The sequence below is a fragment of the Pogoniulus pusillus genome, chromosome 9, assembly GCF_015220805.1.
Source record: "Pogoniulus pusillus isolate bPogPus1 chromosome 9, bPogPus1.pri, whole genome shotgun sequence".
Taxonomy (NCBI): Eukaryota; Metazoa; Chordata; class Aves; order Piciformes; family Lybiidae; genus Pogoniulus; species Pogoniulus pusillus.
In genome coordinates, this window is record NC_087272.1 from 35,087,524 (window position 1) to 35,105,308 (window position 17,785).

Below are 17,785 nucleotides of genomic sequence, written 5' to 3' on the forward strand. Positions count from 1 at the left end.
TGCTGTGGGAGGACTGCAAACTGCTCTAGCAGCATGAGGAAGTCAGTGGCTGCCTGGCTGCTGCTAGGTTTGAGAGGGCTGGTGGAGTGCTATATACAGTGCAACAACCTGAAGGTGACTGCTGGTGTTCAGGTGAATGAACTGCATGTGCATAATGAAAAACACTTATCCACATGCTGGAAATGAAAGACATTTGCTTCCAGTTTACATTAAAATTTGGCCTAGCGAACATGGAATAACTTTATGACTCAGTGTTATTCAGGCTTCTGTAGATTCACCATTTTGTGCTTTGGAAGAATCATTCTCCTCATACACCTGCCTGCCAGGAAGCATTTTATCTTTTTTCAGTTGCTTAAAATATTCTACCTGGAAAACTTGGAATCACAGAATTGTCAAGGCTGGAAGTGACCAAGGCTCATCTAGTACCAACCCCCCCCCTATCAGCTCACACTAAATCAGGTTGCTTAAAAGCCATTTGGAATTTCTGGCCACTTCATGTATTCAAACTTTTTTTTGTTTGGTAAGCATGAGTATGTGTTTTCTTGATAACAACATATGTGTAGGATCATACAAGGTACAAAATCAAAGCAGTTCCTTGTGTGTCTCTTATGCAGCACAGCAAGTTTTTTACAAGACAGGGTGTTACTTGAATCCCAAAGAGTAACTATTAAGTTGCTACTTCAGTTTTTGCCTCTGACTTGGGGACATTGCAAGTCTCCTCCACTGTGTGAAGTGTTTACTGAAATTCAAATTCAAAGATAATGAAATTTGCTTTATATTACAAAATTTTTCACCTAAGAAACACTAAAATAATTTCTCTTAGCCTTTATGTACTACAGATTTCTTGCCAGGCAGCAATATTGGAGTATTTAATCACGAGGTACTGCTGTAGCCTGAGTAATCTAGTTAGTTATTTCTTTTAAGTAAACAGGAATGAGGGAAAAAAGTTTCCAAAGGTCTCTATTTCAGTCCAGTTGCCTGTCTTCACTTAGACCAGCTTACAGATCAAGGAACTTTATGGAGACACTGGAAAGGCAGTTCCTACATCTTAAAAGGTTGTACCCATGCAGTCCCTGTTCTTCCTGAAGACCTGGTAAAGCAACATAATCTACATTTTTGATATGATAATATGCTTTATACAACAATATTCTAGAGTTTTTGCAATAGGATGCCTCAAGAAATACCCCTAAGGTGGTAGCTATACTGTCCTCTGAGCAACATCTCAAGATCTTCACACAACAGGTATATGAACTGTTCCTTAGCCAGAGGCTTGGGTGGCACAGAAGCTCCTGTACAAGCATGGCATTTTTAATCAGGCTATAGTTTAGCAGCAGCTTGATTTCAATTAGTAAGGATTTAAAGTAGATATTGGATAACCATTATTCAAAATTAAACCTTTAGGATGCAATTCTGGTTCACCTATTTACTATATGTAGTAGTCTTTGTTATAGGCAAAGTTGTTTAAAAAAGTTTGGATGTGTTAAGATATATAAGCAGTTGCCTATCATTCAGGGTGGCTCTCCATTCATTGCTAGTGATTGGTAATGGCCATGATGCTTGTGAATAAGGATTTGATGTTTTAGTCTTAGGATGCTGCAGCTATCTGCCAGGAGGCATGGCAATTACTTATCTGCATGGGATAGCTGAATACAAAGAAGCTCTTTTGTTTGCTCTTTGTCTCTTTCCTCAGGTTTCTGTGTTAAGCAAGGGAATAGTTCATGCAGAGCCCTTAGATCCCAGTGGATTACTCCTCTAGTAATATGTCTCATTATGTATTCCAGCTTTATTATTTTCCTTCCTGGTTCATATTTACAACAACAAAACCAGACAAGGCAAACTGACTTATTTGGCTGGGTAAAAGAATATGAAATAGGTTGGTAATTCCATTTGGTTTTGGATAGGAAATGATAAACCTGTTTTAGCAGTTAGCATTTCTTCTAGAAGTATAGCAGAGACTCTTCAGGAATTGCAAATGTTCCAAGAATTTCGTCAGCCTTTCAAACATCTTTGTGTAGAGAAAAGAAAAGGAGCTCTGTTAACCTCATGTTTCTTCTCTTCTTTGCTGTTAGTCTCTTGCCAGAGTGACAAGCAGCCAGCAAAACATCAGCTGCATGTTAGACCCCAGCTATAACTGGTGAATTGCCCTCACCTCTGCTACAATTTACAGTGAGATCTGTACTGAACTCCACTGCTGTACATCTGGTACTTAATGATGCATCATCTGTTGCCACAGTCCTGATTGACCTGGTATGGCTGTGATTGGGCTACTGGGAAAGTAGGTGTTAATTATTTTATGCAAGTGTTTTACCTCCATCTTCAACCTTCCAGGAAAACTTGTGTTGGCAACGCTAATTACTAACTGGCTGGTGAGGAAGTTCCATGCCTGCAGACCTTGTTTAAAATCTAATTGAGAATGATAAAGACAGGCAGGGTAATCGTTCTCCTCAGTGATCAAATGCTTTGTGGGCTATCAGGTACATTAATTATCCAAATTCCCTGCCATGCTACCTTCTGGAGAGCTCCTGTGTTGTTCCCAGTGCTCAAATGAGGGCGAGGGAGCCAGAGACATTTTGTCAGGGGGGTGGTATCAAAGCTATTCAGGACAGACTTTAAATTGCTCAACTAAATTTTGTTTTGTTTTGAGAAGTGTATAATCTGTTGCCAGTGGGATTAATTACATACATGGTCCTCAGCCAGACGGCAGGCAAGGCGTCAGAGCAGATGATCATGCAAGCGAAGACAGTTGGGATGTCATCTGCAGACCCCTCTACTCTGCCCTGGTGAGACATCATCTTGAGTACTGCCTTCAGCTTTGAGCTCCCCTGTTTAAGAGAGACAGAGATCTGCTGGAGAGGGCTATGAGGATGGTTAGGGGACTGGAGCACTGCCTGATGAGGAGAGGCTGAGGGACCTGGGGCTGTTTAGTCTGGAGAAGACTGAGAGAGGATTTAATAAATGTCTATAAATATCGGAGGGCTGGGTGGCAGGAGTGGAGTGGAGGGACAGGTTCTGCTCACTTGCCCCCTGTGAGAGGACAAGGAGCAATGGATGTAAGCTGCAGCACAGGAGGTTCCACCTCCACACAAGGGGGAACTTCTTTACTGTAAGGGTCACAGAGCACTGGAACTGTATCCCCAGACAGGTTGTGGAGTCTCCTGCTCTGGAGGCTTTCAAGGCCTGTCTGGATGTGTTCCTGTGTGACCTGAGCTAGATTGTACGGCCCTGCCCTGGCAGGGGGGGTTGGACTTGACGATCTCTTTGGATCCTTTCCAACCTCTGACATCCTGTGATTTCATTTTGCTTCTCGGGAAGCACATTTTAGGGGAGGACTTCATAGAATCATAGAATCAACCAGGTTGGAAGAGACCTCCAAGATCATCCAGGCCAACCTATCCCCCAGCCCTAGCCAAACAATTAGACCATGGCACTAAGTGCCTCAGCCAGGCTTTGCTTGAACACCTTCAGGCACAGTGACTCCACCACCTCCCTGGGCAGCCCATTCCAATGCCAATCACTCTCTCTGTGAAGAACTTCCTCCTAACATCCAACCTATACTTTCCCCGGCGCAACTTGAGACTGTGTCCCCTTGTTCTATTGCTGGGTGCCTGGCAGAAGAGGCCAACCCCACCTGGCGACGATGTCCCTTCAGGTAGTTGTAGACAGCAATGAGGTCTGCCCTGAGCCTCCTCTTCTGCAGGCTGCACACCCCCAGCTCCCTCAGCCTCTCCTCATAGGGTTTGTGTTCCAGCTGACTTAAGGTACAATGTTACAATTTTAGCGCAGGTTACTTTAAATCCCATACTGTCAGGTATTTTTACCTATGCTGGCAAGTTCAGCGTGCATCTGCATCTTCCATGCACGCATGTACATATAATCTCTTTAGTACGAGTAGTAACCGTGCCGCTCCCGAGCAGGAGCCCCTCAAACGGCCTCGCCGCGGGCCCGGCAGGAGGCAGGTAGGGCCGAACCGGCTTTGGAACCCGAGCCCGGGGCCGGCGCTGCCACGGCGCTGAGCTGAGGCTGGGCCTCGGCGGGCGCTGCGCGCAGCCGCAGCAGCAGGGGCGCCTGAGCCGGTGTGGGTGTCGCTACCGCACGGCGGCCCCGAGGTCCCTCCGTACATCCGGGTGCCGTGGCGCCGCCCACCGCCGGCCTCCCGCCTGCGAGCCGCTGCCCGGGGCCAGCGGGGCCGCGCCGCAGCCGCACCGGGGCTCTCCGATGCGAATCGCAGCCCGCTCGCCGGCCGCTGCCGCGCGGCGGGGAGCGGCTGGGCTCCGGTCGCCGCCATGATGCCGGCCCTGGCAGCCCAGCGGCGGGGCTGCCGCGGCCTCTACCGCCTGTACCTGCGGTGCCAGGCGCCGCCGCTACCCCGCGCCTGCCACGGTGAGTCCCTCAGGGCCCGGCGGGCTGCCGGGAGCTCCCTGGCGCGGCCCGGGCAAGACTGGGCAGTCCCAGGTCGGCGGCCCCCCGCTTTCTCCGGTCGAGTCTCGTAGGAAGCAGTAATCAGGCTTAAGATAGTGACGCTGTCCGCAGCTGTAGGGCATCTCCGGGCCGGGAGCCGCCCGAGAGCTCGGTGCGCAGGCTGCCAGCCGAGAACCTGCTTTTAAAAACGGAATTGCTGAAGTCGTAGCCGCCTTGGGAAGCGAAGCATATCCTGGCGAGCAGAGCAAGCTTCCCGCGGGTGTTGGCATAGACCCGCTCTAGGCCTGCTGCCCTGTTGGCCCCAGTCTTACGTAAAACCGATTCGTCATGCCCTGCTTGGGGCTGAAGTTTGCACTCCGTAGATAAAACGAAGCGTGGTCTGGCAAGATCGGTGACGGACTGAGGAGCGAGCCCCCGGCTTTTCCTTTAGGCCACAGATCCCATGACATTGTGCCCAGCTGGTCAGAGGAGTGAGGCTTTTCCTTTAGGCCACAGACCCCAACCGTTGACTTTTTGACCGGTTTTGGCGCTCTTAATATAGGCGCTTCTGGTGGAATTGCAGCAAATAGGCTTTTTCTTTCATGGTTTGGTTTGTATGCATGGGCCAGTAGGAAAAATATCTTGTGAACGTGCTGATCAAGCCCCCCTTTTTCAGCCGCTCCCCAAAGCTTAGCAAACAACACTGCTCATCTTGTGCCATCGATTTACTGTAGTTGTAATCAGGAACTTCACTGAGGTGTTGATTTTCCTGCTTGGTTTTTGTCATCTCAACAGTGACTAATAGTGAGAGCTTGCCTGACCCTTTTCTGGCTCAATAGTGGTTCTTAAAGATTTAAATTGGTGCATGTACATGCAGTGTACAGTACTAAAGTGATAGCTGTTGAGACTCTCATGGGATAAATAGGTTTTCCAAAATACTGTCATCTTGTGAGAGGTGTATTATTCATATATGAGTAGTCATGCTTTGAGTAACTTCATGTGCTAGTTTGAAGCTAGTTAGAATATTCTGGTGAGAAGAACTAGATTATAGGCTGTGAAAAGGAAGCAGTAGTGATGTCTACTTCACTCATAGGCTTGCTGAGATGTATAAGAGCAAGAACACAAACATAGATGACAGTCACTCTCTCTGGGCTTTTTGGGCTGCACCTGCCTTTCTCTAACCTGCTATCTGTGTGACTAATCCATCTGCTTCCTAACCCCTCTGGCTGCCCCTCCAAACTACCTTGAAGTGTAAGGCAAAGTCTTGGGTAAGGTAGAGGGGTGGGAGGAAGGTGGAAAGGTGGGGCTCAGGTTTCTGGGAGTTCTGTTGTGTTTCTGTATTACTTTTCAACTTGTATCTTTCTGTATATAACTATATATTGTAAATATCTGCTTGTATGTTGTGCTAAGCTGTAAATACAGCTTCATTCATTCAATTTCCAGAGCTGCTGAGTCTAGCCTGGGTCAATTTCCAAAGTGTGGGGAGGCAGGTAACACCCAAACCATCACACTTCATTTACTAGCACTGCTTAACCTATTATTATTTTAAAATACATTTATTCTTTCAATGAGTGCTTTAGAAAGGAGCCAGTTTGCCTGTTGCATTTCTGGTTGGAGGAGTTGTATATCTACAAAAGTATTTATGGTGTCCGAAAGAAACTGGGTGCTGAAACAGGTTGGCCTATACTTTGTATGACTCAACTTTGGGCTGGTCTTTTGGAATTGTAGATTGGTTATCTAAGTTGGGCTTTTTCAACATGTTTATCTTGCAGTTGTAGACATTGCAGAGTGTAAAGTTCTTCTGTATAAAACGTTTTAAACAGTGTTGTGTGCTCTTCTATGTAATTTCTGTAGCAGGTTGCTCTGTTTGTAATGCACACAGTTTGGTTTTTCGTACTGGACAAGGTGTGGCTCACACAGAGTGTACAGAGTGAAGTGAATGCAGTGGCTAATGGTTTGGTGGTTTTGTAGTGGTCCGTATTGGTCCTTTCATCAATAGTTGCTTTTAAAAGGTTTTGAGGAAGTGTAACTAGAACAAAATTTGTCTCTTATTAGATAACTTTGCATCACCTGTTGGGGTTTTGTTTGTTTGTGTTGTTTTTTTTCCTTTAAGATTATGTAGAGGTCTTTGGTACTGTGTGAGGATAAAACCCTAATGCTAGACTGAAGTTTAAAAGTGGAAGCAGTGGAAGCATGCCATGTACACCTATTTTGTAATTCCAAAACCATTGAGTAAAATAAGCACAGATCAGTACCAGTAATATATACCGATGTAACTAGACCACTTCCCCTTTTTTTTCCTTCTAAAATGGTTTCCTGAAACATCTCTTTTCCCCTCCCCTGTTAGGATGGCAAGCTTCAATGAAATGTGGGAGTCTGTCTTATATTCTACCATGCAATCGTCTGCCTGTGCAGTTGATAAGTCAAGTGAGAGTTTATACATCCAATGGTCAGAAAAAAGATCTTGGATCAGAAGACACAAATGGATCAACCCCTGAAGAAACCCCAAATAAAGCTGGAACAGGTAAGACTAAACTAAAATAAAGAGTATTTATATAATGTAATAACTGTATATATTTAAAATTGATAACTTTCTTCCTCCCCCAGTTGTGTGATATTATGGCTGCAGAATTCTCAGTATTTTTTGCTTGTGGGCATCTGTATATAAATTTCAAATGCAGAAGAAGCAGGAAGGATTGCTGGAACTTAATTCTTTACCATTGCAGTACTGAAAGGATTTAAATTCAGAGAGTAATCAAATTTAATGTGGTGATGATAATACGTGGATGTCAAAAGGGATTAGGTAACTTAAGGGATAGGAAATAGAATGCATTACTTTTCTTTCACCACTTTACTTGCTTAATGGAATTCTTTTTGTGGTATTTCAGGTTTGTTGTGTGAAATGAACTAGTGATAATTGGGTATGAATGTTGAGTACTGTGACTTCTCCAGGCCAGGCCATAGATGAGTGGTAAAGAAGGCTAAGCTGTTTCATCTGCTAGAGCTGTCTTACCTCACATTTGTGAGAACTGCATCATTCACATTAAACATTTGATAAAATTAATATAACCAGACCCTCCTTGGTGTTTCATTAATAAATCTTGTGTTGGTTAGGTACTTATGAAATTCAGAACTGTCTTCTTGCTCCTTTGTAGCATCCACTAAGTTTTTTTCTGCTTATTAACCCTAGGACTGCACAGATACTTATTTGTAAGACTGACATGCTTAGGAGATGAGATACTTTCAGAAATGAAAGATCTGTTTCTGTGTACTTTTGTGTAGAACTCAGTTACCTTCTAAAGAAAATTTTCTTCTCTTCATTGCCAGGTATTTATTCTTTCTTCAGTGAATTGTAAATTCCCGAGGCTTGCAGCAGTCTTTAAAATTTATTAACTGCAGCCAGCCAAGAGTGTTTCTTTTCTGATGTTTAGAAGTACAAAAGTGGAACTTAAGGTGTAACAATGAGATGTTATTTCTTAAGTCTGTGGTTGGATTTTAGAAGCAGACAATACTTAAGACCACTGATGTTTCTTGGAAAGTCTTGAGCTGAAAGTAGTTGGGAGAGGGCAACCTTCTTGCAGAAGTATGTGTGCCTGAACACAGTAAAAGGCTGTGGAAGCAGTTGTAGTTCTTGGTATTTTATGGGTTCTTCATGTGCAGTTACTTGTGTTAAAAGTCATACGTGTCAAAACAACCTAGCGCTATTGCTTTCAGCATTGCCTTAAGTTTATGTAGTTGTTGACTGTCATTAGAAGGGGTGTTCCACTTCTCCTCTGATAAATTCCCTCTCTTATGAATCATACAATCAAGGAGGTTGGAAGAGACCTCCAAGATCATAGAATCATAGAATCAACCAGGTTGGAAGAGACCTCCAAGATCAGCCAGGCCAACCTAGCACCCAGCCCTAGCCAATCAAATAGATCATGGCACTAAGTGCCTCATCCAGGCTTTGCTTGAACACCTCCAAGGATGGCAAATCCACTACCTCTCTGGGCAGCCCATTCCAATGACAATCACTCTCTCTGGGAAGAACTTCCTCCTGATATCCAGCCTATATCTCCTCTTGCACAACTTGAGACTGTCCCCCCTTGTTCTGTTGCTGGTGCCTGGCAGAAGAGACCAACCCCTGGTGACTGCACCACCTCCCTGGGCAGCCCATGCTGGCATTACTAATGAATTGCTTTTTTGTTTGCAGAAGTAGGCTGGATCAGTATAACCATCCTGCTGCCTGTCTCTAAAATGGTTGTAGGAGAGTTGCTGTTCTTTGTGGCAGCACAGCCTTGAATCATAGTTAGCCTTGGGTGGAACTGCACCATATGGCCACTGAGTGTGGGGGCTGAGGTGTGCAAGTATAGATGAAATTGCGGCCTAAAGATACTGTGCATAGAGGAGCATTCCCTTGGTGATTTGGTTGGGATGCATGTTGTTAAACCCTTCATGTAGGTAGTGTTTTCTGGGGCCTAGGGTGGTATGTTCTTATAGATTATTGACATATTACAACTGTTTTTTAAATTTTTATGTGGTATTTTGATTGAATTCTGAAAAGGTAATACAGTGTTTATGAGGATTGACATTTTTCCCAGTAACTTAAATGTTTAGCAAATAATAGATCTCCCTTTCTTTCTCAATGAACTGGGGAAATAGGCTTTTCCTGTTAATGTAATATTGAAAATATTTATTAACCTTGAAACTTATATCATATTAACCTCTCCTTGTATGGAAACCAGCAATTGTGAATTGAATAATCTGTTGTTTTTTTCCCTCATTGATGCCCTGTGTTTTTTGTCTGGTCTCTAGGCTGAGATAGTAAATTTCTAATGAATAATTGATGTTCTTACGTCTGTATGCATAGGTAGAAGTCTTGGTTTTTTTGTGCCTCCCCTTTGCCCCCCCCAGTTCTTATGGTCTAATCTTTTGTTAAATAGTGTGGGTCATATTTCTTCTAATGACATAGATGGTTGCAGACAGTTTCTGAAAAGAAGCTGCTACTCAGTTTTTGCTGAGCAATCTTAGCTGAAGCTTTTTATAATGAATACTGATAGCTGCTTGGTGTTTTAAACTGGGTAAGAAAAGAATGGGAAGGAGCAGCTTTTATTTGAAGTCAAATAATAACTAACAGGCTTGGCTGTTATAGCAATGCCAGCAATCTATGATCCAGCCTTATTTGTTGTGTAATAAGAGCAGTTTCATACATCTGTAAGTGTTAGAAGCCAAATATACTTTGTTGGAAAAGTGTTAGCCTTAGTCCTCAGCTGCTATTAGGGCAGTAACTAATTGCCTGATGAAAGATAGTTGCATAGTCCAAGCTTCAAGACCGTTGAGTAATTTGAGTAGCATGCTCAGCTGTGAGTTTCTCATGAGTTAAGACAAACCTGCTTGGAAAAATCTGCAACTTGTATTTATTTTTTATATATATTCCTTTCAATAACATCAGTTCTAATTTTGTTGACTAGATGAGTGGCAAACCTCCAGTGTAAGAGAATGTTAGAGTACAAAAGAATGAGTGTATTTGCCTGACCTGTTAGAATGAAAAGGTTTTTGTTCCAAAAGCTGTGTTGAGACTTGTGAGATAAGGGTGCAACATTTGTTTGTATTTTAAAGTTTCTAATTTCTCAGTGAAATGACTGGAATTCATTGTTTTCCAAATACTAAGATTCACCTAACAGTGCTGCAAATTACATTTTACTGGCTTTTTATTGGGTCATATCCTCAGGTTTCAAAACAAGCTAAAATACTTTGTTTTCATTCTAGCTCCAGCTTATGACACAAGAGTTGTGGATTTCAATTTAAATACTCAGTATTTAAAGGAGTTAACTTTTTTGAATGCAAAACCTTCAGTCCCTTAAATTTGAATCCTAGCTTGAAATCTCTATGAGTCTCTGGTGATGAGCACCCATAACTATACAAATTCATTATGTTTACTCCTCTAAAATTTTGTATGTAACTTGTCCCAGACTAAGAACATTCTTAAAATCAGAAATTCAGCATGCTCTCTAAAGCATGTTGCAGATTTGTGTTCTTCTGCAAGTTGCTAGGTGTTTATTGATCAGTGCTGTATTAAATATCTTCTTTTGATATTTAGTTTTTACTACTTCTGTCTCTGAATTTTGAGAATTAGATATTGTAAATCTGCCAGGGTGTTAGGGTGGAAAGCAGTATCAAGAAGTAGTCTTGTTTTATGTCCACCAAACTCTATACTACAAAAGAAAAAGAAATGCTTCCATTTTCACAGTGAGCTTTGTTTTTATTTTGCAGGCCAAGATACAAGCAATGCAGGGCAAAAGCAGTCTTTCATTAAAGAGCCAATTCAAGTGAAAGGTAAAGGTGTACTTCCTCTATTGAATCATCACTGCTGGCTGCTAACAGCCAGAAAAGATCTGTGTAAGGGCCTTTTGGTTCGTCTCCAGTTGTGTAATGAGTTGTGAATAACATTTTAAAGCACACTTGTATGTGAGCTTTGGTACAGAGCTGTTTGGGAGCTGCTGCTGAAGAGTCAAATATAGGGTTGTTCCTTCAAATTTCTTGCTCTTCTGTGTCTGTTTATAGTAGTTTCATCTAAGATGAGAGTTTGTTAGGAAAAGACTGAATTGTTTTCTCATGTTATCACAGTCTGTCCTCTTTGTGTGTTTTTAGACATTCACCATCTAAGCCTTACTGTGGCTGAGCTAAATACTTGATCTTCCCCCATTCCTTGTTCTGAGTCTTCCTATGTGCCTTCTTATTGCCGAGTTAATCTAATCAGTGTTGCTTCTAAATATATTTTGACCACATGAACTGCCTAATCTGAGTTCTGTGATGTTCCTGTTTGTGTCTGTAGAAATGTGGTGGGTTGACCTTGGCTGGACACCAGGTGCCCACTGAAACCACTCTCACTCCCCTCCTCAGCTAAACAGGAGGAAAAATAAAAGGCTTTTGGGTTGAAATAAGGACAGAGAGATCTCTCAAGTCACTATTGTCACAAACAAAGCAGTCTTGACTTGGGGAATATTACCAATTAAATCAGAGAAGAGTAATAAAAGTGGACAAAATAGCAGAATGTTCTTTCTTGGTTTTAATCATCATGACTTGATTTCACTCCATCCTTCTGATGGTTTCTATTATAGTGAGAGTGATGCTATTAAAACCTCCTGTGCTTTTGATCACTCCTAGTCTTCTATGTATGGAAAGAACTACAATCAAAATAGAAATTGCCATTTCTATTTAAGCTCTGTAAAAATAACAAAGATCCAAAAAAAAAAAGAAAATCTCTGGAGTGAAGGTGACTCAGTAGGTTATAAATTGTATCAAAAACACCTTCCTTACTTGCCCTAAATTTACATAAACATTAAACAATACTCGTTAATAACAAGGTGAGATGGTGTGTCTCTCTATCTGTATTTTCTTTACACTTTTGTCTACATCCTTTGTGTCAATTTCTTTGGGCATATTGTCATTTAGTGTATGCCTTTAGGAGGAACCTAGAAGGTAGATAGGAGAAATGAGATAGTTTTATCTGTCTGTGAAGAGAGTTTTGTATCTAGATTACAGAACGTTTATAATCTAAAACCAAGACTGTTTATGTTAAAGAGTTTGATAGTGTCTAGGAAGAGGAATTTTAGTCTTCAAACTCTTGTTAGGAACTTACTGATCTAAGTATTACTAAGGCTGTAACAAAAGGATCATTCGTTTTAAAAATCTATTTCAAATGTTTATTTAAACTACCTGAAGGGTGGTTGTAGGCAGGTGGGGTTGGTCTCTTCTCCCAGACAACCAGCAACAGAACAAGGGGACACAGTCTCAAGTTGTACTGGGGGAGGTATAGGCTGGATGTTAGGAGGAAGCTGTTGTCAGAGAGAGTGATTGGCATTGGAATGGGCTGCCCAGGGAGGTGGTGGAGTCACTGTCCCTGGAGGTGTTCAAGACTGGATGAGGCACTTAGTGCCATGGTCTAGTTGATTGGACAGGGCTGGGTGCTAGGTTGGACTGGCTGATCTTGGAGGTCTCTTCCAACCTGGTTGATTCTACGATTCTATGATTCTTCATCCTTCTCTTGGAAATACCAGGTTAATATTTTTTTTCTCCACATTTTTCACCAATTTAAGCACATTTCCTTGAACTAGGGGTAAAATTGTTGAAATAATTTGCATTGCATAAGTGGTTGTAGTGTTTTCTTTGAGTGAAGTTTACCTTTGTTGCTGAAAAGTGGCTAAGTGCTTGATGAATCCACAAGTGATTTTGATTTTTGCTATGCTTAATGTACTTTGGATATATATGTACTATGTGTATGTATATATGTTTTAACTGAGGATGGGAAACACTGTTCTTGCAAAAATGTTCATTTTGTTCTAAACTTAGTAAATGATGAACTCTTTTTAGGAAATCTTTAATTTTTTTGTCACCTTGACTCAGGAGCATTGTGGCTTAAGTGTGATTACTCAAGTGCTTAAATATTTTTGTAAGGTCAAACCAGGTGACAGAAATTAAATAATATCAAGTATTGCTATCTGTAGTGGCAGTGCATTGTTGAGTGCTAAGCAATATTGGTTGTGTAAGCAACATTGTTGAGCATTTTAGCTTTCAAACTTCAGAAATGAGACAATGTAGAACCCTGGGAAAATTCTCAAAGTCTTTAAATGTCTTATTTTCTGTAAGTATCCTGTGACTTACAGGAGAAATTCTGGCCTAATTATAGACATTTATATCAATCCTGTGAAATGCAGAAACTTCATGTGATGTTTATCAGTCTTCCCACCTGAGGAATTTTTGTTTTCAGTTGTGTTCTTTGAGTTACCATTCAGCGATTGTAGCTCTTCTTCCAATAAGCATAATATTTATAATGGAAGTGAGTGTGTAATGACTTAGACTTAAACTAAAATGAAGCTATCTGTGTATAGAAAATGAGGAAATAATGGCATACATTTAAGATTCCATTTATCTTTCTGAATATATGCAGAGTTCTTTCCCTTGTGCCTGGAAACCTGATGTGATGGTAGTACAACTTGTAGACATGCAAAGCATCATAAAGAAAGAATCTATCTTTTTAATTGTTATAAATGCCCAATAGATAGTGTGCTAATTTTGAAAGTACTAGTTGAGAGAAGTGATGTATGAAGTCTGTCTTGGTTCTCTGTGTGGGCTGCAAAGGTCCAAAATCTCTGCATTAGGTGAAGTTGCGGGGGGGAAAGGAAATGGGGCTCTCTGTTTCAGTTTCAGTTGCTGGAGTGAGGGTTTCCAGGTGACCATACTTGAATGCTGTCTTGGTAGCCAAGCACAGTCTCTGACATCAGGGTTGGAGAAATACCTAACAGTGATGTTTAAGTGTGTTTAAGTAGCCTGAATGACAGCAGATAGCATTTTTGGTGTTAAATCATTGTACTCTTGCTCATTTCCACACCAAAGGACATTTGGTTTTCTTCACTGTGAGTTTTCTATCTCACTGACAAGGACTGTTTTTTCAGATCTCCACCTGAAGGCATTGTGATGTGACACTAGACTCGAATACCTCATGAAGTTTCTACTGTAGTCTCCATGAATGACTTAAATTGCTTATCCATTTCTGTTTTTAAGTGAAAGCAGTCCTGAAAAAAAGAGAGTATGGACCAAAATACACACAGAATAATTTCATCACTGGAGTCAGAGCAATAAATGAGTTTTGTCTTAAATCCAGGTATGGTGGATTTGACTTGAAATTTAAAGTGTGCATATTTGTTTGTTCTGATGTGCTTCAAAAGTGATTGTGATTGTAGAGTGATTTTGCACAGCAGTGTTTTTTAAATGCCTTTGTGGAGTAGATAATTTTAAGTATCTGAAATTAATTCTTGTTTACTTAGTGTTGCATTGATTAGGATCTTATGTTTCCATAAACTTATGTTTCCATACTTAAGGTGATTTATTTGTACTTTGTATGACCATAAATCTAGTTCTAGAAGTCTGCCTCTAGAACAGGGGAAAATAACTGTCTTCAGCATGTTGAGGTCATGATGGTTTGATGGTGATCTCTTAAAGATCTGTGGAAACTTTGTGTTACTTGAAGTCTGTAATTTGGAATAAAATATCATCCAGGTCACTGGAACCTAACTGTTGTTACTTGATCCATATTTACTGCCTTTTACTATGTGCTGTGCCTATCAGCAGGTCTTACTGAGTATTGCTGTAGTTGAAATATCTGTCAGATTTCATGCATGTAATGTATGTGACCCACGTTAAGTCTAAAGGCATTGTAGTTTTATTTATACCTTTTCATGCTGTCACTGTTCCTCCCCAGTTTTTACATACGGTGTATATCACCAGGTTTGGTCTTAAGTGAAGATCCACTGTCAAATTATGCTTAGTCCTTTGATAACTGGCTTGATGTGCAGAGAACTAACTAGATAAAGTTTTGCTGCATTGACATTATTCAATGTTTGATTACTTTGTCTTCTATATATAGTATTTCATAGTGTGAGGACAGGATTTAAGTTTAAGCAGGATGATTTTCAGTAGCATCCTAGAGGTTGCTTGCTTCATGTTGCGCATCTATTTGGCTTGAGTAAACAAGGTTTTTTTCTGTACTGCAAATTAGTAATATCAGAATTGTGGAAAATCACCCAGACATAAAAGTAAAATACAAATAATATTCACTTTTTCTTGCACTAAACTCTTTGCTCACTTCCCTTAGTGATTTAGACCAGCTGAGGAAAATTAAACGACGAAGCCCCCATGATGACACTGAGACTTTCACTGTGTACCTAAGATCAGATGTGGAAGCAAAGTAAGAACAGTTTTTATTAACAATAAAATTTGGCTCATTTAAAATGGATTATCTGAGATAGAGAAAAAGCCTTTGCAAGTCAAATTTATAGTGTGAAAGGGCATTGGTTTTCCATTTTCTGTCTCAACACTTTTTATATCCTCATTATTGTAATGATTTCATAGAATCATAGAATCAACCAGGTTGGAAGAGACCTCCAAGATCATCCAGTCCAACCTAGCACCCAGCCCTATCCAATCAACTAGACCATGGCACTAAGTGCCTCATCCAGTCTTTTCTTGAAGACCCCCAGGGACGGTGCCTCCACCACCTCCCTGGGCAGCCCATTCCAATGGGAAATCACTCCTTCTGTTAAGAACTTCTTCCTAATATCCAGCCTATACCTACCCTGGCACAACTTGAGACTGTGAATTGAAGAGTATGTTTCATGTGTCCAAAAATTAAGTGCTTGTCCTCTGGAGCCCTCTTTCCCATCTTTTGATTCTGTAAAGTAGTCTGCATGGCTTCTTATCAGACTGATGTGGTGTTCTACTTTTAGGAAAGGTGTTTGTAATGTAACTAAACTGAAAACAAGTTGCATAAGTAGACCCATTGTTAAGTTACTTTTACTCCTTTCAGGTCTCTTGAAGTTTGGGGGAGCCCAGAGGCTCTTGCTAGAGAAAGAAAGCGACGTAAAGAGGCAGAGATCAAGTACAGAGAAAGTGAGTATAAAGCTTTCAAATAACTTCAGATGTAAACAACAAAGCACAAACTGTTAGAAATCCACTGGACCACAGAACACAGTGTGTTATTTCCTGGAGAGCATACAGCTTTGGAATTAACCATTACCAGGAAGGATTTATAGCATAGAGTTAGAGTAACACACGTCTGTCTGTGCAGATATAGTGTTACTACTTTAACATTTATAATCTATCTGATGCATCAACAATTTACATTCAGCTGAGATCTGTAGTCTGTAGTCCTACTTTGTTTTCTGATGAGCTTTCAGTTATGAGATTTTAATGAACATCTTCAGTGATGTTGGATTTTTTAATTGAGATTCTTGGAAAGACTTTAAACCAATCCAGATCTTGATACATTGCTGTTAGTAATTTATGTTAACTCTGAAATGAAATCTCTTTACCTTTGGGCTTCAGAAGGAGGGGGAAACACGCCCCCAGTCATCTTTTTGGTTAAAATTATTGTTGTCATCCTTTCTGACGTTATCAATAACAGGTGAAGTCAAATCAGTAGTTTGTAATGGATTTTGGTTTGTCTAGTCAGTTAAAATTGCAAGAGAGGCAGTATGGCTTCAGGGTGCTTATTCCAGTTATGCACCTTAAAATTAGAGGCCTTTTTATATGCTTTTTGAAACAGTTCCACTGGCACACCTTCCTCATGAAAAGGTTTTTGCTGCAGACACTTTTTTAATACCTGTAAGTGTATTTGTACTGAGAATGCAGTCAGTAGCTTCAATTGTTTTGTTTTATGACCAGGAGAATTAATTCTTGGACATAATCCAAAAGTTGAGATAAAAAACCCTCAGTCATAATAGCATAGTAAGACGTTGTATACTCAAAGTTCTTTTAGTTAAGACACTCTGCTTGCACTCCACTGGCTATTTTAAACAGTTCCAATGACTGTGTACAATGTATTTTGTGTGACTTTATAGGGGAGAATCTAGCACTATCACTTTTAGATACAGTAGTATAACAAACTTTATTTTAAACTTACTGAACAGCAGTAGTAGATGGAAAAATAGTGATGTTAAAAACAAGAATTGCTTTGAAACATCCTTCCCCCTTCTTTGTAGCTAAGGAGCAGTAGAATGCCTGGGCTTGGTGCAGTGTATTTTGTTTTTTTTCCCCTCTGTTGTATCATCCTTTGTTGATAGATATGCCAACCCATATATAGGATCATAACAGGTTGTGTTGTTATTTTTGCATGAGTATATCACAATATGTGTTACTGCTTACCCATAACAGGAGAGGAGTTTTTTTCACAAGGGCAGACCGTGTATCTCTGCCTAGAAGTTGAGTGCTGCATTAAAGAGTTATGACCTCAACTCCTGCAAAGTGCTGGTTACTAGTTTATATTCATGGCAATAATTGTGTTTTGCAGATCTGTTTAGAAACCAAAGGCTGTTGTGGGAATACAAGGAGTTCTTTGGAAATACTAAGGTAAAAGATGGTTTGTAGTTTTTTGCTAGAAGAACGTCACAAGATGACACTTTTTGAAGTAAGAAGTTGTGAAAACAGTTGCATATGCTTAACTAACTCAATATTATTAGATTTACTTGCACTGTAATATTCCAGATCTGTCTTTGTAGTGCAATGGGCAATGTTACAATGCCAGTCGAAATGGGCTCCTGCTGTGGCAGTTTTACCCACCAGCGAGACTGGTTTTGTAGTCAGTTGCCTTCTTAACAATGTTATGGCTGTGTTTGTGATTGCATCTATAGCCTATAAACACATCTTGAATTTAAATAGGTCTCTTAAGATAAAAAACCCAAATTTTGACACTTTGTGCTTTGTCGTGGCCCTTTCTCTTAAGCAGACCCATTCTCTGGGTCCAGGAGCTGTGCTATAGCAGAATGATTTCTTCATCTTTCTGTTGCACGGCTGGCTCCTGTCCTTGTGGCTGCAGTGGCCCCTGGTGGGGGATTTGTTTATCCTTGTC

At 40.8% G+C, this 17,785-nt stretch overlaps 1 protein-coding gene across 2 annotated transcripts in view; it reads left to right on the forward strand.

Annotated features, from left to right (window-relative positions):
- The first annotated feature begins 4,145 nt into the window (after positions 1–4,145).
- SLC30A9 (solute carrier family 30 member 9) overlaps positions 4,146–17,785 on the forward strand; it is a 39,394-nt gene continuing 25,754 nt past the window's right edge. Inside the window, exons 1-7 of one of the 2 annotated variants that reach the window (XM_064149194.1) lie at positions 4,183–4,380; positions 6,746–6,922; positions 10,654–10,716; positions 13,945–14,044; positions 15,035–15,127; positions 15,746–15,828; positions 17,228–17,286. In XM_064149194.1, the coding sequence (XP_064005264.1) occupies positions 4,284–4,380; positions 6,746–6,922; positions 10,654–10,716; positions 13,945–14,044; positions 15,035–15,127; positions 15,746–15,828; positions 17,228–17,286 (672 nt within the window). In that variant the 5' untranslated portion in view covers positions 4,183–4,283. Of the gene's footprint in view, positions 4,381–6,745; positions 6,923–10,653; positions 10,717–13,944; positions 14,045–15,034; positions 15,128–15,745; positions 15,829–17,227; positions 17,287–17,785 lie in introns of both variants that reach the window. The other variant, XM_064149195.1, reaches the window with a different exon arrangement.